The sequence below is a fragment of the Musa acuminata genome, chromosome BXJ1-9 (genome assembly GCF_036884655.1).
Source record: "Musa acuminata AAA Group cultivar baxijiao chromosome BXJ1-9, Cavendish_Baxijiao_AAA, whole genome shotgun sequence".
Lineage (NCBI taxonomy): Eukaryota > Viridiplantae > Streptophyta > Magnoliopsida > Zingiberales > Musaceae > Musa > Musa acuminata.
The window spans coordinates 4,867,249-4,892,570 of NC_088335.1; the positions used below are offsets into that span (position 1 = coordinate 4,867,249).

Here is a 25,322-nt window from a genome sequence, read left to right on the forward strand (position 1 = left end):
TGCTTCGAGCCAAGCTCAAGAGAGAGACGCTTGCCCGTGGGTCCCCACATGGGGGAGCTCGAGGGTCTTCGATGACGTCGATGGATTTTCCTGAATCGTGCGGGACCGAGACAGCGTTATATATAATCATAACGTCGATGCCATTGTTAAGTCGATCACCTCACGATATAAACGTTATACAATCATACCGTTGAGGTCCGGATAAATCCAGGCGTTTCTATGGCTCCATTAATTGCTCAATAAAATGACTATAAAACCCCTTTATTGAGGTCAGTTGCTCTTTCTCTCTCCTTGAACCCTATCCCCTCGAATCGACGGCCCAAAGGCCAATATCGCAAGGCGAGCACCTTCGCTTCTTCGCCACCTTCTTCGTGATGCGGCCGGCATCGTCTCGCCGCGGTCGCGGCGGGCCCCTCCCGAGGCCTGGTGTTCCGTGACCTACATTCCCCGCATCGTCTACTTCGAGACCTATGAGGTCCACGGCGACATGACCACGGTGCCCGGCGGAGGTTATCGAGTCGATCCGGATGAACAAGGTCTGCCTCAAGGGCGGCCTCAGGACGCCGGTGGGCGGAGGGGTCAGCTCCCTCAACGTGTAGCTAAGAAAGGAACTCGATCTTTACGCGTTGATCAGAGAGAATACCGAGGGGGATTACTCCGGTCTGGAGCACGAGGTCGTTCCTGGCGTCGTGAAGAGTCTCAACGTATGTGGCTTTCCATTTCTGCCAAAGCTTTGTGAGTTGGAAACTTGGAAAAGGAAATTTTCCTAATACTTATTATTACAATTCCCCAACTTTATAATCCTTTTCTGTGACCTGTATGGTTCTCGTACAAGAAATGGAATTCGAATTGTCACTCTAATTGCTGATGTATGATGTTCTTTTCATTATTGTTTGCATAGGATTTTCTTGTTCTTGTGGATCATTAGTTGATGTAGATAAAAATGTGTTTGACCGGTCACAAGTACCGAGAGAGCGTGTTGAGGCAAGTAAGTGCATGATCATTTTCGTAACAGTAATCAGTAGGTAGTGGCAAAGAGGAGGTGGTACTGGTGGTGGAGAATGCCTAAATGTGGTGGAGATGAAGGATGATGGTGAAGGGGATTGAGCAAATTGACTGAATGTAAAGTTACTTCTTCTTTTTTTTATATTTTGGGACTTGATTCATGTTTTTCTTGTAGTATTACAAATTAAATTAGCAGAATTGACATGGATGGCTATAGATACTGTTTTCTCAATCAAGCTAGCTGACTCCTATGGATGATTTTCTATTTGGTGTGGTAGTCACCCTTGCATACAATTATCACTGTTTTTCTATTTGGTGTGGCAGACACCAGCCTTTATATGTGTGTTGGCTTCCTTTTTTACTTTAAGTAATAATATCACAGTACATTAAAATTTTACTTGTTAACCATCTTTGTAGGATCCCTTCCATCTAATTCCTACCTTTTGTAACACGGTGATTCTGTTGAACATGATTCTGTTGAACATAACGTTCATTGTTGGGTTCTCACTCTAGAGTCTACACACCTATATCCAAGTCCTTGCAGAGTCCTGTTACGCCTGGTACTTCATAAGTTCAATATTAGAGCCCACGACTCTTAAACGATGGATTGCATCAACAATTGATTCAAAGAATTGATGTGAAGGATTTTGATGACAGAAGTTGGATGGCAAATTTGATACAGTTGTGGGTGTGGGCTAACTTTATGCAATTTGTGGTATCTAATGCATGTAGAAGATCTGAAAGGCTACACTACAATAACCACAGCAAGTTGTCAGTTCAACTAGCCTAAGAGGTCATACCAGATGAACCATTCCATGAGCATATTGAAGAAGAGTGATTTGTTTATCAACTTCTCTTCGAAGAGCCACTGAAAGTGCAACAACAAATACAAAAGTTGGTTTTGCATATTTGGTGATCCTTATGTTGACATTCGGTGCAAAAGGAAGATCAAACTAATAATGGTAGCCATTGATGTTGAGAAAAAAAGAAAGATTAGCATGAGATTTGACAATTATGCACCAATTTTTATGCAGGGTTGTATGAAAGTGTTTCATGAAGCTTTGAACTTTGCTTAAAGCATAAACATATGATGTTTTGAGTACCTGACTGTTGCAGGCAGCAAGCTGATGCAATTCACAATAAGTAAGGTTTAGATGGACCTAAGATCTAGTTTGATCATATCATATCTAGAGCTCTAGAGCTTTTCCACCTATTTTTAGGATTTTTTTTGGTGGATTTTTATGGATTTTCTTTACTGTTAAAGAGGTCCAATATGTTTTGTTTTGAACTTGTTTGAATTCAGTGGGAACCATTTATATTATGTAATAGTTAGTTGATATTCTTTTTGGGTCTCTTTTAAAGAGTTAAAAGATGCCTTCATGTCAGTTTGCCCGGCACAGCTCTTTCTCGAATTATGAAACACAAGTATGCACTAGTTTGTTTTCTGTATCTCTGGTTTTGTTCACATGAGAAATAAGAGTTGCTGACCACTTTTCCTTCATTTGGGTGTTTGGGTTATCTTCGCTTCTCTTTCTCTATAGTTTTTTATGTTTCTTTCTAAACTTTTTGTATTTTTTTTCCTTTCTATTTGCTGTTTTCTTTAACCAAGATTTCTAAAAAGGGTATGATTCCTGTTGGGTTTTTCTATTTACCCCTCAAATAAAATCCTGGTGGTCGTCATCCCTGATATTGCATAAATACTGGCTTCCAATTGTTCTAGTATGCCTCAAAACATTATGTAGGATACCCTATAACCCTAATTAGGAACACTAGGCATCTTACTGCATTTCATCTTTTTGTGTGTGAAATCCTCTGGTTGCTAACATGAGGAAATGCAGAATTTCCACCATAAAGAAAGTCAGATGAATAATTTATCAGTTTAGTTGATTTGTACATGGGGATAGTTTATATCACGGTATAGAAAACCTTATGACACTTAAGATCCTTTGGAAAAAGCTCCCGATAACTTGCACACCTGAAACAAAACTTGAACCACTGATATAGAGATACTCAGTATCTTGGTAATCGACCAGTCAAATCCCCGACCAAACTGGGACTGTCCTTTTTTATCTCTTGCAGTCCAATGCTCTTAGAACGACTATAAAATCTAAAATCTATGAAACAAGATAGTCTCACTTTGTTTTGAAGTCCTCACTCCTTTCATTTTGTGTGATAGTTTTGCTTTCTTATTTTGATATCTTGGTTAATGTATCTTCGTTCAGCGATTTCTTTGCTTGCACATCGTCTGAAGTTATAGCTGTTACTTGCACTGTCTTTTTGAATTCTCGGTTGTCCATTTGTGTTTTAGTTGATAAATTTAGATGCAATGAGTCATTAAATTGTAGTAAAGCCATATAGCAAAATCAAATCTTCAGTTAGAGCAGTCTTGTATATTGAACTCCTTTCTTTGGTGATTGATGTCTTTCATTTCTCGCTTGTGTTTAGTCTTTTTTCCCCCTCTTTTTTATTTCTTGGCCTCTTGACATCTTTTTGCTAGGTGATAACAAAAGTTCTGTTCGATCGAATTGCCAAGTATGCTTTCGAGGATGCATGCCAATACTATGAAGCTTGTAGATGGACTGTTGTTAGAATCATACCGTGAGGTTGCAAAAACATATCCAGGGATAAAAAGTATAATGAGATCATTGTTGATAACTGCTGTATGCAACTAGCTTCAAAGCCTGGGCAGTCTGATGTTATGGTATGCTGCATCATATTTAGTTCACATTTAAAGTCCAGCTTTATTTTCCTTTAATGATATTTGTTTTTGCTTTGCGAGTTCTATGCCTCGGCAGCTATTGTCATACCTACTGTCAAATACTATATACACCACTATAACAAGTTTAACAGTTTACACACACTACTGTCATACCTTGGCTTTTTCAACCTTGGCTTTTTCTTTCAAGTTCTATTTGGACTGATCCTTTGATTGATTTGCCCCCTGTCTTGACACTTGCGGTCATGTCGATGACAAGCGGTTTCTCCGCTTGTTCTCGTGACAGAGAACACGTTACCGAGAAGTTATGGTCGGAGTCCCCGAGCTTCTGCAAGTACTCAACGGAGACGGCAAATGGAACTCGGAATCTCAGGTTGACGTTGCCCATCGCTGTAGAGGTGGAGAACGAGATTTGTTACCCATCGATTGTGGAGTTTATAAGGTATATGTACAAGTGTATTTTTGACACGTGGCAAACCTGTTCTGACAAAGGGCTAAGGTTTGTCACGTGTCAAAAATGCACTTGTACATATACCTTATAAACTCTGCAACCGATGGGTAACAAATCTCATTCTCCGCCTCTACCGGCGATGGGCAACGTCAACCTGAGATTCCGAGTTTCATTTGCCGTCTCCGTTGAGTACTCGCAGAAGCTCGGGGACTCCAACCAGAACTTCTCAGTAACCTGTTCTCTGTCACGAGAACAAGCGGAGAAACCGCTTGTCATCGACATGACCGCAAGTGTCGAGACAGGGGACAAATCAATCAAAGGATCAGTCAAAATGGAACTTGAAAGAAAAAGCCAACCTTGAAAAGGAGGGACAGAGGTAGGTATGACAGTAGTGTATAAATTGTTAAACTTGTTATAGTGTTGTGTATATAGTATTTGAATATTGGACCGTGTTAAGTTGTTCATCTTCCTTTAAGGTAAATGCATTTTTTTAATATCTAATAATTTGCCAAACATAGTAAGTATTAACAAACTTTTCTAACCATAGCCAAGGTGTCAAGCACGACTCGGTCCATTTGTCGATGTTCAAAACTCAGAGTTGGCTCTATGCACGCTTCATCTATCGATACGCATTCTGCTTCATCGTCGCTAGGCTCTTGCACACAGGCCTGAGTCGAGAGGGGAAGGGTCTCCCGACTTAGCCCCTCCAAATGTTAAGTTAGCACCGATGTGGTTTAAAAGGGTTAAGCTTTCTTGAAAAATCTCCTTCTCTCCATCAGAAGTGTTAGCTTTTATACCTGCGAGGATGAGTTAGCCGTATGGGGTCAATTAATTACAGTCTGTTTAAGCTTATGTGCGAGCATCAACCAACCTACACGGATCGGCGTCGCACGACGTCGCCCTGAGCTTTCCGGGATGATTATACCTGTGATGATATCGTTTCATATGGAAGGGGCCACGAGCGATTGTCCGCCACATTAGAGTAGAATGGTTCCTTCACGGAGTACGGCGGAAGACGAGGGTCAGAGCACCGGCCAGGTTTCTCCTCCGTCTCTCTGTCGAAAACCCATCCACCCAGTAGCATATCTTTCATTTGGCACGAATGCAATAGTGTCAGGCCTGATAATGGTGCTCACTTGCAGACTTCATGGTCTCCTCCTCTTGGTCATTTGCCATGTTAATCCAGTGCTTGGATCTACTCCCGGTTGTGATATCTCCAGACTATGCTGCTTCACTATCTTAATATACCTGCAAGTAGAAAGTTGTCTGAAAGGATATGCTCACAAGGCGGAACGCACATCCAACATGCAAATAAAAGATGCATGTATTTGGCCACCAGACAGAGAGGCCGTGTCCTATGCATTGTGAGCTCAAACACCTCCTCCACATCCAACATCCAACTAAAAGATACGTGTGTTTTGCCATCAGACAAAGAGGTCGTTTCCTATGCATTGTGAGCTCAAACATCTCCTCCACATCCAACAACTAAAAGATACGTGTGTTTTGCCATCAGACAAAGAGGTCGTTTCCTATGCATTGTGAGCTCAAACACCTCCTCCACATCCAACATCCAACCAAAAGATATGTGTGTTTGGCCACCAGACAAAGAGGTCGTTTCCTATGCATTGTGAGCTCGAACACCTTCTCCACATCCAACATCCAACTAAAAGATACGTGTGTTTGGCCATCAGACAGAGCCCTTAGCTCCCTAACTAAGAGAGTAAAGGAAATCAAGAACTCATAAGTCTGTCGAATTCTTCCTTTTCCTTATCCTCAAGAATATCTTCTGAAATTTACATGTTCCGAAAAAGATAAAAACATTCTCACATCAGTAAATACGCACTACTTTCCGTTTCTTTCTTCTGTGAACGTTATATATAATCATAACATCCGTTATATAATCATAACGCTGACTTCGTTATCTCTTTTCTAGCTTGACAAAATGACTACAAAACCCCTCTCTAGTGAGGGTGTCTTCGTCATTTGGTCGTTCTGTCTGAAACCCTAACCTCTCGATTCGACGACACAAAGACCGAAATGGCGAGGCGAACCCGTTCGCTTCTCCGCCACCTCTTCCGTGATGCCGAAGGCATCGTCTCGCCGCGGTCCCCGCGTGGCCGCGCCGAGGCCCGGCGTTTCGTGACCTACATGCCCCGCCCCGGGGACGGAGCCCCGAGGCCCGTGACCTTGATCCCAGGCGATGGGATCGGGCCCCTCGTCACCGGCGCCGTGCAGCAGGTCATGGAGGCGATGCACGCGCCGGTATACTTCGAGACCTATGAGGTCCACGGCGACATGACCACGGTGCCCGCAGAGGTTATCGAGTCGATCCGGAGGAACAAGGTCTGCCTCAAGGGCGGCCTCAGGACGCCGGTGGGCGGAGGGGTCAGCTCCCTCAATATGCAGCTGAGAAGGGAACTCGATCTCTACGCGTCGCTCGTCCATTGCTTCAACCTTCAGGGACTGCCGACCAGGCATGAGAACGTGGATATTGTGGTGATCAGGGAGAATACCGAGGGGGAGTACTCCGGTCTGGAGCACGAGGTCGTTCCTGGCGTCGTGGAGAGTCTCAAGGTATGAAGCTTTACATTTCTGCCAAAGCTTTGCGAGTTGGGGACTTGGACGAGGAACTTTACCTAATACTCTTATGATTACAATTCTCCAACTTTATAATTCTTTTCTATGACCTGTATGCTCCTTGTACATGGAATGGAATTCGAGTTGTCGCTAGAATTGCCAATATAAGATTTTCTTTTCATTATTGTTTGCATAAGACTTTCTTGTTCTTGTGGATCATTAGTTCATGTAGATAAAAATGTGTTTGGTCACAAGTGCCAGAGAGCGTGATGAAGCAAATGCATAATTATTTTCGTAATAGTAATCAGTAGGCAGTGGCAAAGAAGAGGTCGTACTGGTGGTGACGAATGCCTGAATGTGGTGGAGATGAGGGATGATGTTGAAGGGGATTGAGCAAAATGACTGAATTTACGGTTGCTGTTTTTATTTTGGGACTTGATGCATGCTTTTTATGTAGTATTACAAATTAAATTAGCAGAGTTGACATGCATGGCTATAGATATTTGTTTTCTCAATCAAGCTATTAGACTCCTATGGATGATTTTCTTTTTGGTATGGTAGTCACCCTTGGATACTCTTATCGCTGACTATATATTTGGTGTGGCAGAGACTAGCTTTTATATGTTTGTGTCTGTGTGTTGTCTCTTTTTTACTTTAAGCTATAATATCACACACAGTACATTAAAATTTTACTCGTTAACCATCTTTGTAGTATCCATTCTATCTAATTGCTAACTTTTGTAACCAAACCTTATTCACGGTGATTCCGTTGAACATAACCTTCATTGTTGGGTTCTCACTCTGGACACCTATATCCAAATCCTTGTAGAGTCCTGTAATGCCTGGTACTACATATGTTTGTTATTAGAGCCCTTAAATGATGGATTGCATCAACAATTAATTCAAAGAATTGATGTGAATGATTTTTATTGTTGAAGTTGGATGGAAAATTTGATAAAGTTGTGGGGTTGCTGGGCTAACTTTCCCCAATTTGTGGTATCTAATGCATGTAGAAGATGTGAAAGGCTACACTACAACAACCATAGCAAGTTGTCAGTTCAACTGGCCTAAGAGGCCATATGAGATGAACCATGCCATGAGCATATTGAAGAAGAGTATTATGTTTATCAAATACTATTCAAAGAGCCACTGAAAGAGCAACAACAAATACAAAAGTTGGTTTTGCCTATTTGGTGATCCTTATGTTGACATTCAGTGCAAAAGGAAGGTCATATTAATAATGGTTGCCATTGATGTCAAGAAAAAAGGAAGGATGAGCATGAGACTTGACGATTATGCGCCAGTTTGTAGGCAGGGTTGCATAAAAGTGTTTCATCAAATCGTGATGTGTTGCACTTTGCTTGAAGCTTATACATATGATGTTTTGAGTACATGATTGTTGTAGCTGCAAGCTGATGCAATTCACAATAAGTGAGGTTCAGGTGGACCTAAAATCCAGTTTGAGCATAACATGTCTACGAGTTCTAGATCCTTTTCACCTTTTCTAAGGATTTTTTGGCATATTTTTTTTAGAATTCTTTACTGCCAAAGAGGACCAATATGTTGTGTTTTGAACTTGTTTGAATTTGGTAGGAACCATTTATATTATGTAATAGTCAGTTGATATTCTTTTTGGGTCTCTTTTAAAGAGTTAAAAGATGCCTGCAAGTCAGTTTGCCTGGCACAGCTCTTTCTTGAGTCATGAAAAACAAGTATGCACTAGTTTGTTTTCCGTATCTCTGGTTTTGTTCACATGAGAAATCAGAGTTGCTGACCACTTTTGTATTTTTTTTTCCTTTTCTATTTGGTGTTTTCTTTAACCAAGATTTCTAAAAGAGTATGATTCCTGTTGGGTTTTTCTATTTACCCCTCTAATAAATTCCTAGTGGTCTGTCATCCCTGAAATTGCATAACTACTGGCTTCCAATTATTCTAGTATGCCTTAAAACATTGTGTAGGATACCCTAAAACCCTAATTAGGAACACTAATCGTCTTACTGCATTTCATCTTTCTTTTTGTGTAATCATTTGGTTGCTAACATGAGGAAATGCAGAATTTTCACCATAAAGAAAGCCAGATGAACAATTTTCACTTTAGTTGACTTCCACATGGGGATAGTTAGATCACAGTATAGAAAACCTCATGACACTTAAGATCCTTTGGAAAAAGCTCCCAATAACTTGCACACCTGAAACAAAACTGGAACCCCTGATATAGAGATACTTAGTATCTTGGTAATCGACCAGTTAAATCCCTAGCCAAACTGGGACTGTCCTTTATCTCTTGCTGTCCATTGCTCTTAGAACCACTGTAAAATCTATGAAACAAGATAATCTCACTTCGATTTAAAGTCCTCACTCCTTTCATTTTGTGTGCTGTAGTTTTGCTTTCTTATTTTGATTGCTTGTTTACTCTAGCTTCGTTCTCTGATGTCCTTGCTTGTACTTTGTCTGAAGTTATGACTATTACTTTGACTGTCTTTTTAAACTCTCAGTTGTCCATTTGGAGTTGGATCGGTCCTGTTTTAATTGATAAATTCGGATGCAATTAGGCATTAAATTCTAGTAGAGCCATATAGCAAAATCAATCTTCAGTTTGAGCAGTCTGTATATTGTACTGCTTTCCTTTAGTGATTGATATCTTTCATTTCTTGTTTGTGTTAAGTCTTTCTCCCCTCTTGTTTATTTCTTGTCCTTTTGACATCTTTGCTAGGTGATTACAAAGTTCTGTTCTGAGCGAATTGCCAAGTATGCTTTTGAGTACGCATACCTTAACAACAGAAAAACAGTCACGGCTGTGCACAAGGCCAATATTATGAAGCTTGCAGATGGTCTGTTCTTAGAATCATGTCGTGAGGTTGCAAAAAAATATCCAGGGATAAAGTATAATGAGATCATTGTTGATAACTGCTGTATGCAACTCGTTTCAAAGCCTGAGCAGTTTGATGTTATGGTATGCTGCATCATATTTAGTTCACTTTTCAAGTTAATGAAAATTTTGGATTATTGTTTCTTAGATCTATTATTAGAGTGATTATTTTCATTTGGAGGGTCCATGTAATTTGTGTAACTACTTTTATTCGTGTAGCTTCTGGACTGTTTGTTGACCACCATCACTATCATGTTGTTGTGGTATAATTTTGAAGTGCCTGGCTTCCAAGCAGGGACATGACTTGTGGCATGGGAACTACATGATATGTCATGAAAAATCTTAGTATAGTTGGGCATGGCATGTCATGGACACCAATCAATTGTTGTGTTTTCCTAGATAATGCTACATGTTGCATACTAGGACAACCTTGTACAATTTCAACAATGTATGATCTTTAGAATATGTAATTGTGAGAATCTCCAGCCCATCCCAACAGAATAACAAGAACATTTATGCGAAACATAAAAAAGTTAATTCACTTTCATCACATGAGAAAGGTGATTTGAAAGGTTCAAGATACATTTGACAAAAATTAACTTCCCTCTTCTTGCATATGTAGCATAAGTTAGCAAATTCGAAAGTAAGTTTATGATACTTCTAACAAGGCATCATATATCATTTATTTCATGCTAAAATGTGAATGGTTTATTTTGATTGAGCTGTGGCCTTATGTAATTTAAGTAACATTTATTTTATTTACTAAATATGGATGATTTATATATTATGATTCAAGTGAATTGTATGTTTCAAACACAGAATATCTTATACACATGCTTGCATATAAAGTATCAGCACTAGATTGAATCTGAATCATCCATTTGCAGGTCACACCAAATCTTTACGGCAATCTGGTGGCGAACACAGCTGCAGGTATTGCTGGAGGCACTGGTGTCATGCCAGGAGGTTAGTTTAACAATGTTCTGACCTAAAATTTCATTGTTGCTTAATTCTCCATCATTCATGCTGATGGAGGGGACCATGGGGATCTAAGCTATCGGCTTTCTGCATTTGGAGGCCGTAGGTGACAAGAATTTGACACAAAATGACAAAAATCTAGTACTACCCTTATGGTGTCGACTTCTGCAATGTGCCCGTTATAGCTTTAGACTTTGTTGTCTCCTTTGGCCTATGTAATTTTAGATTTAGATTTATGGCATGGTGCATCATATCTAGTTTATGTAATTGAACCTATCAATGCTGACCACTCATGGCACTACAAAGATTAAACTCTAATTATCAGTATATTAACTTGAATTCACATCTGATCATCTTCTTTTTCGGGTTCTCAGGTAATGTTGGTCAAGATCATGCAGTGTTTGAGCAAGGTGCTTCAGCAGGCAACGTAGGGAATGAGAAGATTGTGGAGCAGAAGAAGGCAAACCCGGTGGCCCTGCTGCTATCATCTGCGATGATGTTGAGGCACCTGCAGTTCCCATCCTTTGCAGACCGGCTTGAAACCGCTGTGAAGCGCGTAATAGCAGAAGGCAAGTACAGGACTAAAGACTTGGGAGGAAGCAGCACGACCCAAGAAGTCGTTGATGCAGTCATTGCAAAGCTGGATTAAAAGCAGTTGATGCAGTTTTTGCTTGTTGTTGTTGTTGATTACTTGTTTTTATACGCAATTTTTGCAGGATTTGCTCATGGAATCCAATGAGACGTCATTTTTGTATAATAATACAAGGATCTGTCACTGAATCCAGGTGATATTTTGCATGAAGACAATTCACCTGTGAATTAAGCAGGTTGCAGAGCCTGGCCCTATGTACTGTGTATTATGTATTTAGAGAGGGTTAAGACACAGTGTTGCAATAATCTTTGGAAAAGAATCATGGAGCCTCCGCACGAGGTGCTGAGCACGTATTCGGTTTTCATCTCGATACGACCCGTTCTGATCCGACCCGATATCATCAGTTCTCTTCGCACGTGCGTCCGAGCGACCTGTCGCCTACCTTAGTGGCGTGACGTGGGACCCAGAAAACTTATCAGCGCACCAACCATTGTTTGGGGTTTCGCGAGATGCTGCCACAACACCCGGTGGAAGTTTCCAAGGTGATTCAGCCAACCCCGTCAGTTTGTCTAGCGTCGATCGCGCATGAACTCAAACAGACGTCAAACTGACGTTGACGCCGTCGGTCTCACGTTCCAGGGGAGGAAAGGACGTGAACACGGACAGGTGCGCTTCTCGCCCTCCCCGAGGAGGTGAAAGAAACCCCGCGAGCAACTCCACCGCTTTGGCCTCCCTCATGGCGGAGCCGATGAGGGTTCGCGTGGAGTTCGAGGACCATCGCCGACTGCTCACCAAGTCCCAGCGGAAGGACGGCCTCCACCGCTGCTGGATCCTCCTCGGCCCCCACCTGCCCACCGTCGCTGATCTCGCCGCCCACCTCGCCCGCTCCTTTGCCCTCCACCGCTCTTGCCCGCGCGGCATCTGCCTCTACGTACGCCGTTCCTCGCGCATCTCCCTCCTCCCCATCAAGAAACATTGTAATGATCTTGAGCTTCAAATCCTTAATATCGTCTCATAATGGCGAAATTTTCTTGGTGCATTACTTCTTCTCTCTTCTTTTTAATCTATTGTCTAATCTTTTTTTACTTTTGTGTATGTTCTTGTTTCTTGATGTGTTTCTTTGAACTGCGTCGTCGATGCTTCTGATTATTGTTATGGTCATCATGCTAATGGACGAAGCAGTAATCGAGTTTCAATTTGGGTAGGCATCCACATTATATGTATATTTTCGTAATCTATTTTTTTCTCCTACTACAGATGGATGAATTTGTCTTACCTCCATTTGAATCAACCAGCATCTTCAGGGACAAGGATATCATCAGGTATACATTCTTTTGACTATTTCACTTTCTAGGAATTATGAGATTCACTAGGACAAGTATCGCAAGGACGAACCTAAAGGTTGAGGGTAGTCTTCTCATATACATCTGCATACTGGGAACTCATGATGTGTAGACTATATTAAATTTGACTTCAGAGGATTCTAGTATTGGTCTTCATTCCTCACAAAATCAGCTGTTGAAGGTGAAGGTATTAACTATTGTTGTTTCTGTAGCTTGCTAGAGCATATTCAATAATTGTCTGAGATCCAATCTAGGTTAAGCTGAATTATATACAGTTATAAAAAAATGATCATTTTGTACATTCTAGGTTAAGCAATTCCTTTTGTGCAACTTTATACTTTCACTTGCTTTGAATCAGTAGACCTCCTGATGGTTTCCATCCTGTCAGATCATTATGTTACTCTTACATCTTCTCTTGTATAAACCGTTCATAAGTTGGCTCATGAGAAAAGGTTGAATCCTTGATGTATGTTTTAGTTTCCAATTTAAATGATACACAGGATTTGGTTACAGTTTAATTATGTCATTTTAATTTTTAAGTATATTAGTTAACTCTTTTGTGTAAAGCCATCACAATCAGGGAAGATAAATCTTGGAGTACTGTTCTTTTTTCGCTGCTCATAAATGTGCTGCTTCAGTGGTGAATTTTACATGTTTGATTACTTCCCTTAAAATGCCTAGTGTACATTATATCTTGTTGATTTCTTCTCATGATATCCAGTAAATTGATACTCGATGGAGGCACAATGACATAAGCAAGGAGAAGGAATTTATACATTGTTATCCTGTATTCTTGGAATTGCATTTCTTATAAGTATTTGTCATAGTAAGTTTCCATGGCATCATGGCCTCCCATAATGACACTGTGCTTCTTTTATTCTAGGGTGAGAAAGAAGGCTTGTAAACAGAGGCAGCTTCTTGGGACATGTAACAGTGCATATTTCATGCAAGATTCTGAGAATGTTGTGAAACAATGCAAGCATATTGATAAGAACCTTCTCGTTCATCCAGATCTCCCCGTGAACTCACAGACTAATAAAAGAAACAAAGGAGAGGGTAGCTGTGATTTTCAACAGAACACAACAAACATCCATGCAATTTTGAGCGAAGAGACAAACTTGAAAAAAAAGGAGCATATGAACAAGACTCGGATGTTGAAGTAATTTTTATATGCCTTTATCTTTTAGAGTTATGATTCTCTGTTTACCGTAGTTGTCTATGAGTTTGTATCTGCAATGCATCTTATTTTTGCTCAGTTGACCTTGCAACTTTTAACTTCATATGTTGTTAATCTTATTCAACCGTGCACTGAACATTGTAACATAAGTTTCTCCAAATGTTTCTAATTGCCTACTTGCTGGAGGAAAAAAATATTGTAATGCTGGTGTTAGTTCCAGGATTCTTGTTCTACGTGTAATCCATAGACATTTTTTACATGTAAACTAGATGGCACATTATTTTTCTTGATTTGATTAACTTGTTTCAGTACTGGCAGAGATGCTGTTTTTGATGGATGGATAATTCACACGCATTTCTGTAAGAATTTCCTGAAAGAAATATCAATAGCAAACTGATTGAACAATCTAAGACTTAAATTACTTGAAAATCGGGATCTTAACAAACTCTTGGACATGCATTAGGCATAAAGGACATATATATATATACATAAACATATGTATGTGTATACATGTATACAGATACATGTATATGTACATGTACACACACACACACTATATATATATATATATATATATATATATATATATATATATATATATATATATATATATATATAGTGTGTGTGTGTGTGTGTGATATATATATATATATATATATATATAGTGTGTGTGTGTGTGTACATGTACATATACATGTATCTGTATACATGTATACACATACATATGTATATGTATATATATATGTCCTACTAAGTTCTTGATTCATTTCATTTTATCTTACATGATAGTTGCAGGGGAAGATTTATATAATTGACCATAGTGGAGTAACCTATAAGTACTAGGAGAAGGACCAGGGGCAACTTGGTCTTTTCCTAGTATGAGAACTGATAAATTGCTCCACTAGGAGCAATTTACTCTTCTCTAGTTGTAAATATTTCTTTTAATTAAGTCGCTTCTTATTCTTTGATGAAGGAGAAGGAAATTAAATCCAAGCAACACTGAAAAGCCTATCATAACTGCTGAGCCAAATGAGAACATTCTATTCGAAAAGAATGAACTCTTTGTTCGGAAGAGAAGCAGCTTAAAGAGAATTTTAAATAGGAAAGATGGGACATCTGATGGAGATGGCAGATGCGATTCACTCATTTCAAACAGGCTTCATCAGGCGCATGCAAACTATTGTAGAAGTCAGCCTGAATCTCATGCTAATGGCAAAGCAGAACAGGTTTGTTATACTTACATTGCTGTTAAGCTTTTATAATTTTTATGAGATAGTTATCTTGTAAACTTTTGATCATAGATAATGTATAAATTAACTTTTTAGGGTTAAAAGTTTATAAGTTCCATTATTTTGGTGTTAAAAGAAATCCTTGGGCAGTATTTTCAAATCTGCAGTCAAATGACCAGAGGCAAACATATGTGTAGATTACCTTATTTTCTCCTATTTCTGTTATGTTTGTTGTTCTTTCCCTCCTTAAGTAGCTGCTTGGAGTCTGATATATTGCAAAAATTATAAATTTAATGGAGTAAATTGGCAGATAATTCAGCCAGAAGAGATTTCTCGACAGATATTTGTCATAGTTTTGGAGCATTTTTTTTATCTGGACTTACCTCTGTAATATTATATGTATCTGAAAAGTATGAAGAGTTTCTTGGTGGCTAGCCTTTGAGTTACAAGGTGGTTAAGTTGTCTCTGTGTGTTCTAGCAATGATAGATCTATTTTCTTGAGTAGGGCACCCATGTTAGTCTGATTTAGCTTGCACTTGTTTTTCTTGGTCACTATGTTGGTTTTATAGTTTAATTAAGTTTAGAATACTTAAATCTTTATTTATAAATTTTTTAGGTCTTCCTCTACCCCTTCATGTTTCTACCCCTCAATGTTAGTGGTATTACGAGAAGTAGCATAAGGAGATATAGAGGAAGATCTAAAAAGATTTTAATAAAAACTATAAATAAATATTTAGGAACACTAAGCTAGACTAAGCATATGATTTTTTTACAGATCTTAATGTATCTCAATAACAACAAATGATCTATATTGTCGACCCCAAATAATTCGGATTTATGATTTTGTTGTTGTTGTATTATATTTGATTTTAGACTTAATTTGCATACATGATTTTTCTTCAACAACAGAGTGAATACCCTTTGCTTGTGGATGTTGGTTTGTTGAAAGCAATTTCTACGAGTGACATGCAAGGTGATGGAAACAAGATGGCAGCACCAGCAAACAACTGGGAAGTAGCAGTATCAGTAGCAAGCGCCAAGGAGTCGAGTACTCATGTCACAGGTATCAACAAACTTTTCTCAGTGTGAAATATCATTTCGGCATCCGATTCATTTTTACGATGAAGCTGAGTTGCAGTTGTGGCAAATACAAAAATTTCTTGTCTTGTAGAGCCCATGCCAAATTCTGACTGGGGGCAAATGCAGCAGTGTTTGAGTGAGAGAATGAAGACTCGGCTTCAGGAGAATAGATGGGATTGCTGGATAGCAAATAAGATTAGTGCAACTCCCTGGCCATGGGCGGTGAGTGGGAGAGGTGCAGTAGGGACTGCTGATGGATCCTTTCGAGGAAAATGGCGCAATCGTGCTCCTGCCAAGTATGTTACTAATCTCAAATCTTCCAAGTCTTAGTCTTTTATGTATATATTTTAGTAGTATGTCAATACGTTGGGAAACTGAGTTGTGGAATTTGTTAGGGATTACACGAGTAGTTTAACCTAAATCTTGGTTTCTTTTGCTTAAAAATTTCATATTTTCTGCATGAGAGATAATGTCGAAATGCGATGTCTGTTTTCCTCTCATTTTCGAACTGTTTGTTTTGAGAAGATACTGTAGTAATTTCTGTTTAATTTACGTTAAGTACCGATTTGTTCTCTCGTATTAAACTGTAATTATAACTGTATTAACTGTAATTATAATTGAATATCGAATCATTAGCACGATCAATACGAGAATGACATAATCGAGGATTTATGTGCAGAAGCCTAAATTTGATCTATCTACAAGTATGAAAATGATGTGTGATCAATGGGATTTTTTGTGATATTACATATTTTTCATCAAATTAGAAAAAAAGGATAAATCCACACAAAAGCTGAGACCAATATGCTCAAACCTCGACAACCCAAATCATAAAGAAACATATCCATAAAAAGAAAGCTCACAACAGTATGCAAAGAGGCCTTACCATAATCGTAAGGTTTGGCCACCGGACAAAGAGGCTATTAAGACCCGGCTGACGTCAGATGACGCCTCACGCCTCGGACGATGCGACGGCACCCGGTCAAACAGCCCGGAACACAGCCCGAGGCGCATTAACGCCAACTCAGGCTCGGCTCTTCACGCCACGGCTGACAGGTCGTACCCGACTGAAGCCTTAGGGGAACATCCCCCGCACAGAGGTCATCGTGACGAACACTCCGCCACGATCTTCAAACGATACTGGCAAATGTCCAACAACCCGGGTTTGTCGTCGCCCGACGGTGCCCCCGCCGACTCAACGCCCGTGTCACCCGAGGCCTTTCAGGACCTCGCCCGTCAAGTCCGAGCTCTGATGGATGTGGTGCAAACCATCATCCCGCTCGTTCCTCATCCGACGCACCCGCCTGCAGTCCAACCACTGCGACAATACGAGCCGCCCGTTCGGGCCCACACGACACTTCCGGAGTTCCCCACTTCGCCTCGGGTCCGACCGGCCACACTCGGGGATCTAGTGATGGCAAACCCGAGCGGCCGCTCGGAGACCGAGGCACTCTCTTCGGACTCCCTGCGGGCCCAATTACACTTCATCAGTCAGTGACTCGACGAGGTGCAGAAAGAGGTCCGCAGGTCCAAGGAAGAGCTAAGGGAGGACGCACACCAAGGGTCTCCCTTCACGCCCGAGATACGAGATCAAACAGTCCTCCCGGACTTCCAGCTCCATCTCTCGACGCTTACGATGGCTCCACCGACCCGACGGACCATGTAGTTGCTTTTCGCGCCCAGATGGCGCTATGCGAAAACTCTGATGCCTTGATGTGCAGAGCATTCCCTACCACTCTGAGAGGGCCGGCCCACGCATGGTACGATGCCTTGAAGACCGGAACGATCGCTTCCTTCGACCAGCTCGTCAAGAACTTCGAGCTCCACTTCGTGGCCTATGCACGGCCGAAGCCTTCCGCGACACTGCTCCTTGGACTCAAACAAAGGGAGGACGAGCTCTTCTCACATTATGTGGATCATTTTGCCACGCAAATCCGGGGCTTGCCGAACACTCACCCCTCTCTGTTAGTGCAGGTGTTGATGATAGGCTGCGACCTTCCAGGTTCCTCTGGTCCCTCACGGAGTGACCTCCCACCACGGTGCCAGAGACGCTCCAACGAGCTAACCATTACATCGCCGCGGGGGCCTGGGAGACCGTGAGGAGAAGGGACGACTCCTGACCGCGGGCTCTGTAAGAGAGGTCAAGCACCCGCGACGGCTACCCGATGTAGTCATAAAAAGAGATCTAAGCTTTGCCTCAGTTTCTTCGGAGCAAAGGTTCAGTATATACCTGACCCCCTCTCGGCTCGAGGCTTAAAATCTTCTGAATCTACATCTCCCGGCCATAGACTGTCGAGCCCACCTTAGGGCCGCTTGACCACCTGAGTTGCATTTCTCGACCACAAATCGCCGAGTCCACCTCAGCTCGGCCTGCTCGCCTAAGCCGTGTCCCTCGGCCTGAGCCACGTCCCTCGGCCTGAGCCATGTCCCTCTGCCATAGACCGATCGAGTCCCTCGGCCTGAGCCATGTCCCTCGGTCATAGACAGACCAAGGCCACCTCAGCGCGGCCTGCTCGCTTGAGCCGTGTCCCTCGACCTGAGCCACGTCCCTCGGCCCGAGCCATATCTCTCGGCCACAGACCGCCGAGGCCACCTCAGCGCGGCCTGCTCGCCTGAGCCATGTCCCTCGGCCTGAGCCATGTCCCTCGGTCATAGACAGACCGAGGCCACCTTAGCGCGGCCTGCTCGCCTGAGCCGTGTCCCTCGGCCTAAGCCACGTCCCTCAGCCCGAGCCATATCTCTCGGCCACAGACCGCCGAGTCCACCTCAGCGCGGCCTGCTCGCCTGAGCCGTGTCCCTCGGCCCGAGCCACGCCCCTCAGCCTGAGCCATGTCCCTCGACCATAGACCGCCCGAGTCCACCTGCGCGACCTGCCCGCCTGCGTCGTGCTACTCGACCGTATGATTCCCGAAGCCACACCTGCGCGGCCTGCCCGCCTGCGTCGTGCTCCTCGGCTTCATGCCCCCGAGACACACTTGCGCGGCCAGCCCGCCTACATCGTGCTCCTCGGCTTCATGCCCCCGAGACACACCTGCGCGGCCAGCCCGCCTGCGTCGTGCTCCTTGGCTTCATGCCCCCGAGACATACCTACGTGGCCAACCCGCCTGCGTCGTGCTCCGCGGCACATGCCTCCTGAGACACGCCTGCGCGGCTAGCCCTCCTGCGTCGTGCTCCTCGGCTTCATGCCCCCGAGACACACCTGCGCGGCCTGCTCGCCTGCGTCGTGCTCCTCGACTTCATGCCTCCCGAGACACACCTGCGCAGCCAGCCCGCCTGCGTCGTGCTCCTCGGCACATGCCTCCCGAGACACACCTGCGCGGCCTGCCCGCCTGCGTCGTGCTCCTCGGCTCCATGCTTCCCGAGACATGCCTGCGCGGCCAGCCCGCCTGCGTCGTGCTCCTCGGACCATGCCCCTGGCTCCTTGCCCACCCGAGACACTTGCGCGGCCAACCCGCCTGCGTCGTGCTCCTCGGCTACACGCCCCCCGAGACCGCGCTTGCGCGGCCAGCCCGTCTGAAAGTTGAAGCCATGCCTCGGACTCCCGTTACAACGACCGACACATAGCTTCTTTCCGGGGGGGAATATGATGAGGATAGTAATTATGATAAGACCCGGCTGACGTCTGATGACGCCTCACGCCTCGGACGACGCGACGGCACCCGATCAAACAGACCGGAACACAGCCTGAGGCGCATTAACGCCAACTCGGGCTCGGCTCTTCACGCCACGCCAAACCAACGTCAGACGCAACCAACCTGCCCCCTGCAAGCGGACACATCAAACAACGGTAGGCTTCCCTATAAAAGCCCTGACTTCCGAACAGGAAGAGGGGCGGACAGGGGAGAAAACACGCAAGGAAGACACCTCAAACTCCTCTTCTTCTTTCTACCCCCTCCACCATCTACTGACTGGATCGTCGGAGGGGTCGGGTCGAGCCTCCCAACCCGACCTGTGTGCAGGACCGCAGACAGGGCGCGTGCGCGTCGAGGAGCCCCCTCCGGCAGAGACGGCCGACCCCATCCCGATCGGACCGCCGCAGCCGACTACCTCGGCGAGCCCGAGGGCCGCACCAGGAGGATCCCGCCATCCGGACCCAAACCGAGTCGCGTCGGGCCCGAGGCAACCGCTCCGGGTTGTTTACCACAACACCTATGCACTGCCATTCCAAACGCCTCCTCCACATCCAACTCCTCTCCATTTCCCAGCCGCGCCACCCAATCGAAGCAGTACAACAGATTCGCCAAGACCAGCTCCACCACCGCCAACCCGAAGTTGATGCCCGGGCAGCTCCTCCGGCCGACCCCAAAGGGGACGAACCCGAAGCACTCTTCCCATTTGACGTCGCCGTCGCCGACATCGCCGCCGCTCGAGAACCTCTCCGGCCGAAACTCCTGCGGGTTGCTCCACCTGGAGGGGTCCGTGCCGATGGCCTTGGCATTGACGACGACTCTCGTACCCGCGGGGATCTCGTAGAACTCGTTGATGACCACGGAGAGAGAGAGAGATCGCGTTGCGTTCATGAATGGAGAGGAGGAAAGAGAGAGAGTACCGTGAGAAGACCCTTGATGTGATCCATACTGCCGATGGTGTTCCTTTGCGTTGGATCCTCTCGCAGCCGAAGCAGTACCTGCACCAAGTCTCCTTGGTCCGATGTGCGGTCTCCTCGGAGGTGCTCCTCGATCACTTGGCTGTAGATATCATCCAACTCCCCGAACACCCTCTCCACCCTTGCCCGAAGCCCGTCCAACGCACGAATCCACCGCAACCACGGGAAGAAGTCCCCGGCGCAGAACCCCCCCAGCACGCTCTGCATCTCCTCCGGCACCCGATGCAGCCTCCCGCTCCCGGCGGTTTCGCACTCGTCGCCGAACGCCGCTCGGCACGTGACGACGTTCGTTACCGACAGTGCCATCCTGCTCAGGTCGATAGGGGACGACGACGAACAGGGAGCGAGCCGCCGGATCGAGGCGACCAGAGACGCCACTTCCCGCTCCCTGACGCCGCGGAAGGATCGCACCCGCTTGGCGCTTAGCAGCTCCACCATGAACATCTTGCGCGCCTGCCGCCAGTACTCCCCGTGCGGCGCGAACGCCACGTCCCGGAGGCTGTAGGACAGCCTTTCCGCCGCGTACAGCGTCGGCCTGCCGGCGAAGGCGAGGTCGTGGGCCCTGAGGGCCTCCCGGGCGACGTGGGCGGAGGAGATGACCACGGTAGGAATGGAGCCGAGTCCTACATGAGCGGGCCGTGGCGCTCGGCCAGCACGCGGAGGGCGAGGTGAGGATTTGCCCCGACCTGGTGGAGGTTCCCGACGACGGGGAGCCTCCACGGCCCCGGCGGCAGCCCCGATCTCTTCCTCTTTCCTTGCTTTATGAGGAAGAGGAGAAGAGGAATGGAGAGAAAAAGGCATTCTAGTCCTTGTTGCTGCAAATTCTGGTGTCAGATGAAGTGCTGATTCCCAAGTTTTAAAGAAGAAGAAGAAGCAGAAGCTCGCCGGCAGAGCCGGTAAGGAAGTCCGCTTGCAGCGTAGAGAGCCAATGGAAAGAAGTAGCTCCGTTCACTTCTTACCTGGTTATCTACTACTTGCCGGCATAGGTCATTAGTCGTTAATGGGGTTACGGCACGACTGCATGTCAACCCAACTAATTTGTGGTGTCAAACGGGGTTACGTCTCGACAAGTATTCAGTGTCATGTCGATGCTGGTTTCAAGTCAACTTCAAAGGACCAATTAGAACTGTCATTCCTAATTCGTACGAGCATCCACACCCACGAAGCAGAACTGTGATCATCTCAACGTGAATCACTTGCTGCAGGTATTTGCAGAGGATTTTAGGGTTCTCAATCGGCTATTTTATGAGAAAGCAATCAGTGCATGGAGGGATGGGAGTGATTACAGCCGAGTTCGATTGGTCGTGCGGTACTTCCAATCTGTCGATGGATTTACACAGCCTGAGATAGTCAAGAATGTACCACCAAAGGCTGATGCTTCACTTCTTAGTAATATATTCTATCATAATGCAAATATTCTACCTTTTATGCTACTTTGGAACAAAAGCTAATCTTTCCATTATAATTTCATTAATACTAATTTATGAATCAATTTGGGTTCTAAAGAAAAGCTCATTTATTAACCTGTGGAAAGTAATCCATGCCAAGCAATACGAATTGAACTACCATATACCAAATCATCATCATCATCATCCATTGCTTCGATTAATCTAATCGACGCCATTAATATTCTTGCGTCTTCTTCAGATCCTCCGTAGCTTGTCCTTCACGACGACGGGGTTGGCCTCGGCGATCGCCGCGCGGCCATGCGCCTTGTAGTCGAACGCGCACTCGTGCGTCTCCGGGAGGCGGTGCGCCGCGCAGAACGTGCTCCCGCACCGGCACTCGAACCTCGCGCACAGCCTCACCTTCTTCTTGCACTTCCCGCACCGGTCCGCCGCCTTCGGGGGCTCCTCGCTCGGGTAGGAGGAGGACGGCAAGGCCGCGACCTTCCGGCTCCCGGCATCGGACTCCGCAGCGGCCGAAGGCGGCCGCATCTTCTCGAGCTGCTCCATGAGGCAGACGTCTCGGTAGCACCGAGAGCACAGGCCGCGAGTCGCGGGGCTGCCGAAGAAGCCGCAGCCGCTGGCGCAGGGCGAAGGGTTCTCGCGGTGCTCTCCGGAATCCATGGCGACAGAAAACTCAAAGTCTCTGCTGCTTGGAAGCGATGCAAGGCAAAAGAAACGAGCGAGAAAGTGGATTGCTAGAACGACGAGGTAACATATATATAGAAGATTTACTACATAGTCCGAATCAGATTCGGACTTTTCCTAGTTGGATTCGGATTCCGAAGCCTACTGGGGAGAGGATTTTGTTTCAATTTGTCTTCATATTCTTTACGTCGGGTCCGGATTCTTCAGTAGCCGAAATCCGGACCCGCCAGATTCTGACCTCCCCATCCAAACTCCCACTGCAAACCCGATACTCGTCATCCTTATCCTCCTTCCCCGAGTCGACCCGAACCGCTACCAGCGACCTCACTCCGGCCGCGTGCCCCTGCATCACGCCCAGGCAAGTGTAGCCCTTGCCTTCGCCTTCCCTGCGCCAAATCCTGACCGTCCGATCGCTGCTTCCGCTGAAGAGCACGTCGTCGACGCAGGCGAGGCAGAGGATGGCCTTCCTGTGCCCCCGCAGCGCCCCCGCCACCGCCATGTGGCCCGCCGACTCCTCACGCTCCCACACCAGGATCGACCTGTCGCAGGCGCCCGAGTACAGCACGGCGCCGTCGCCGCTCAGCGCCAGCGCGTTCACCGCCGACCGGTGTCGCTCCAGCGTCGCCACCAACCTGTGCCGGCGCCGCCGTCCCTCCTCGACCAGGGAGCGCGTCCACGCCCTGATCCTCCCGTCCGCTGAGCCCGTGTACACCGTGCCGTCTCCGGCCACGGCCACGGCGTTCACCGCGTCCTCGTGGGCCGGGACGGACTCCAGGCAGCGGAAGTCGCTGCCGCCGCGCCAGACCTTGAGGGTCTTGTCCCACGAAACGGAGTAGAGGAGGCCCTCGCGGAAGGCGACGGCGGACACGGCGTCGGCGTGCTCGACCCACAGCCGCTTCTTGTGGCGGCGGACGGCGACGTAGTTACCAGGGAGGGGAAGACGGCGGAGGCGGTCCGCGACGGTGGGGAGGGTGGCGTCGAGGCGGTGCCTGCCGGAGCGGACCGACCGGCGCCACGCGCGGATTCGGCCGTCCTGGTGGGCGGTGAACAGCCTGCCGTCGGGGGAGAGGGCGACCGACTTGACGAACCCGGCAGACGGCACCCCCGCGAAGGTCTCGACCGGGCGGGCGGAGACGAGGTCGAAAACCGTGATCTCGGACTCAGACGCGGAGTAAAGGAACGAGGAGGTGGCCGAGACGGCGAGGGCGGCGGCAGAGGAGGAGGACGTGAGGGCCTTGATCGACGACAGGCAGAGGTGGGATGCGGAACAGCGTACACTGTCGGGGTAATTGTAGATAGGGACAACGGACTGAAGGGAGGGGAGAGAAGGGAGGGTCCCGACGGAGGTGGCGTCGTCCTCCGTACTGGAGGGAAGGCAGAGCGACATTGCAGATGCACCGGCGAGAGTGGGAAGCGGAGGGGGGCGAACTACTTATCGTGCGAATGACGTAGCGATCGCGAGCTGCGTGGCGAAGCCAGAGAGAAAGAGACGTGGGTCCATCAAGTGGGGCCGAGAACTCCGCGTTACAACCGCATCCACATCTGCAAGCACACGTGCTCAGCGCGTGACGACTAGGTGCACGAGATGAGTACAATTCTGCGTCACAGCTCGGTTCTGTTTCGCCGACGTGGAAGCAGTAGAGTAAAGCCCTTTATCTCTCATTTCCGGGGGCTCCACACGCTTCGGTGACCAAATCCACAAACCCTAGTTTTGTCCCGCCAACGCTGCATGCCCGACAAGCAGTTGCCATGCAAACGCTCAGTGATATCCAGTTGTATACAGACCACACCTCGTAAGCTCCAGGAAGGTATCCATGGCACGAAGACTACAGTTGGATGTGATAAGACACATCTGATAATGAGAAATATATGAATAAGAGCAACATACCAAGTGTTACATGGCAGCAGAAACAAGACAAAAGCAACATGGTTAACGGAAGCTGGCTTCACAATAATTGACACGAAGAGGACCATGGAACATAGACAGTCAAAAGACATCTTCTCCAGAGTTTGCATGTCAGCTTCTCCGTAGAGTTGAATTGCATATCATCTTCTACATAGACTTTGCATGTCATCTTCTCCGGGAAAGCTAAAAGTTCAACAAGTGCAAAGTGCCTGATTCATCAAAATCTGACACAAAAATAGCTGAGCATAAGAAAAAACCAAGGTTAAGTTGTCTCTCACTGTGCATGGATCTTTTACTTTCCATTGATCCGATGATGCCAAGTGAAAATTGTTAGTGTAAACAACTTTATGCCGTGGCTTCGGGGCCGACGTGGCTTGGTTGGGGTCCGAATGATGGGGATCTGGCACGGCCCCCCTCGAGATCGTCCGGGTGGTCGATTACGGTGGTCCGATCGGGCCGTTGTGTCGGGAGGAAGGCTTTTCCGCAGCGTCGGGAAGAAGCGACCTCGTCCTGATACCTGCACACAGCTCAGGTCGGAAGCTCGGCCGGACCCCCCGACGATCAAGTTAGACAATGTGGAGTGGAGTTTTTTGTCTGCGTTCGTCCCCCCACTCATTGTTTAGAACTCGAGGGTATTTATAGGGGAGTTTATTATTTCCTGATGTGCCCGCTTGCAGAGGGCAGGCTCGTACTCCTAGTA

At 46.1% G+C, this 25,322-nt stretch overlaps 4 protein-coding genes and 2 pseudogenes across 4 annotated transcripts; 3 read left to right on the forward strand and 3 right to left on the reverse strand.

Moving 5' to 3' along the window:
- The first annotated feature begins 295 nt into the window (after nucleotides 1-295).
- Nucleotides 296-3,783, forward strand: LOC135594481 (isocitrate dehydrogenase [NAD] regulatory subunit 1, mitochondrial-like; annotated as a pseudogene).
- A 2,376-nt stretch (nucleotides 3,784-6,159) lies between these two features.
- On the forward strand, nucleotides 6,160-11,429 carry LOC103997179 (isocitrate dehydrogenase [NAD] regulatory subunit 1, mitochondrial). Its single transcript, XM_009418342.3, has 4 exons — nucleotides 6,160-6,746; nucleotides 9,463-9,702; nucleotides 10,506-10,584; nucleotides 10,971-11,429. Exons 1-4 carry the CDS (start codon nucleotides 6,210-6,212, stop codon nucleotides 11,243-11,245), a joined length of 1,131 nt encoding a protein of 376 aa, XP_009416617.2. The 5' UTR covers nucleotides 6,160-6,209; the 3' UTR covers nucleotides 11,246-11,429.
- Nucleotides 11,430-11,791: 362 nt separating this feature from the next.
- On the forward strand, nucleotides 11,792-16,448 carry LOC103997303 (coilin). Its single transcript, XM_065082223.1, has 7 exons — nucleotides 11,792-12,119; nucleotides 12,446-12,510; nucleotides 13,415-13,458; nucleotides 13,543-13,690; nucleotides 14,682-14,934; nucleotides 15,847-16,000; nucleotides 16,109-16,448. Exons 1-7 carry the CDS (start codon nucleotides 11,925-11,927, stop codon nucleotides 16,345-16,347), a joined length of 1,098 nt encoding a protein of 365 aa, XP_064938295.1. The 5' UTR covers nucleotides 11,792-11,924; the 3' UTR covers nucleotides 16,348-16,448.
- Nucleotides 16,449-17,643: 1,195 nt separating this feature from the next.
- On the reverse strand, nucleotides 17,644-21,453 carry LOC135594482 (cytochrome P450 71A9-like; annotated as a pseudogene).
- An 813-nt stretch (nucleotides 21,454-22,266) lies between these two features.
- On the reverse strand, nucleotides 22,267-22,692 carry LOC135594484 (zinc finger A20 and AN1 domain-containing stress-associated protein 2-like). The gene has a single exon (XM_065084862.1). It carries the CDS (start codon nucleotides 22,690-22,692, stop codon nucleotides 22,267-22,269), a length of 426 nt encoding a protein of 141 aa, XP_064940934.1.
- Nucleotides 22,693-22,740: 48 nt separating this feature from the next.
- On the reverse strand, nucleotides 22,741-24,134 carry LOC103997181 (protein JINGUBANG). Its single transcript, XM_009418344.3, has one exon. The coding sequence runs from the start codon at nucleotides 24,101-24,103 to the stop codon at nucleotides 22,880-22,882; it is 1,224 nt and encodes a 407-aa protein (XP_009416619.2). The 5' UTR covers nucleotides 24,104-24,134; the 3' UTR covers nucleotides 22,741-22,879.
- Between the last annotated feature and the right edge of the window lie 1,188 nt (nucleotides 24,135-25,322).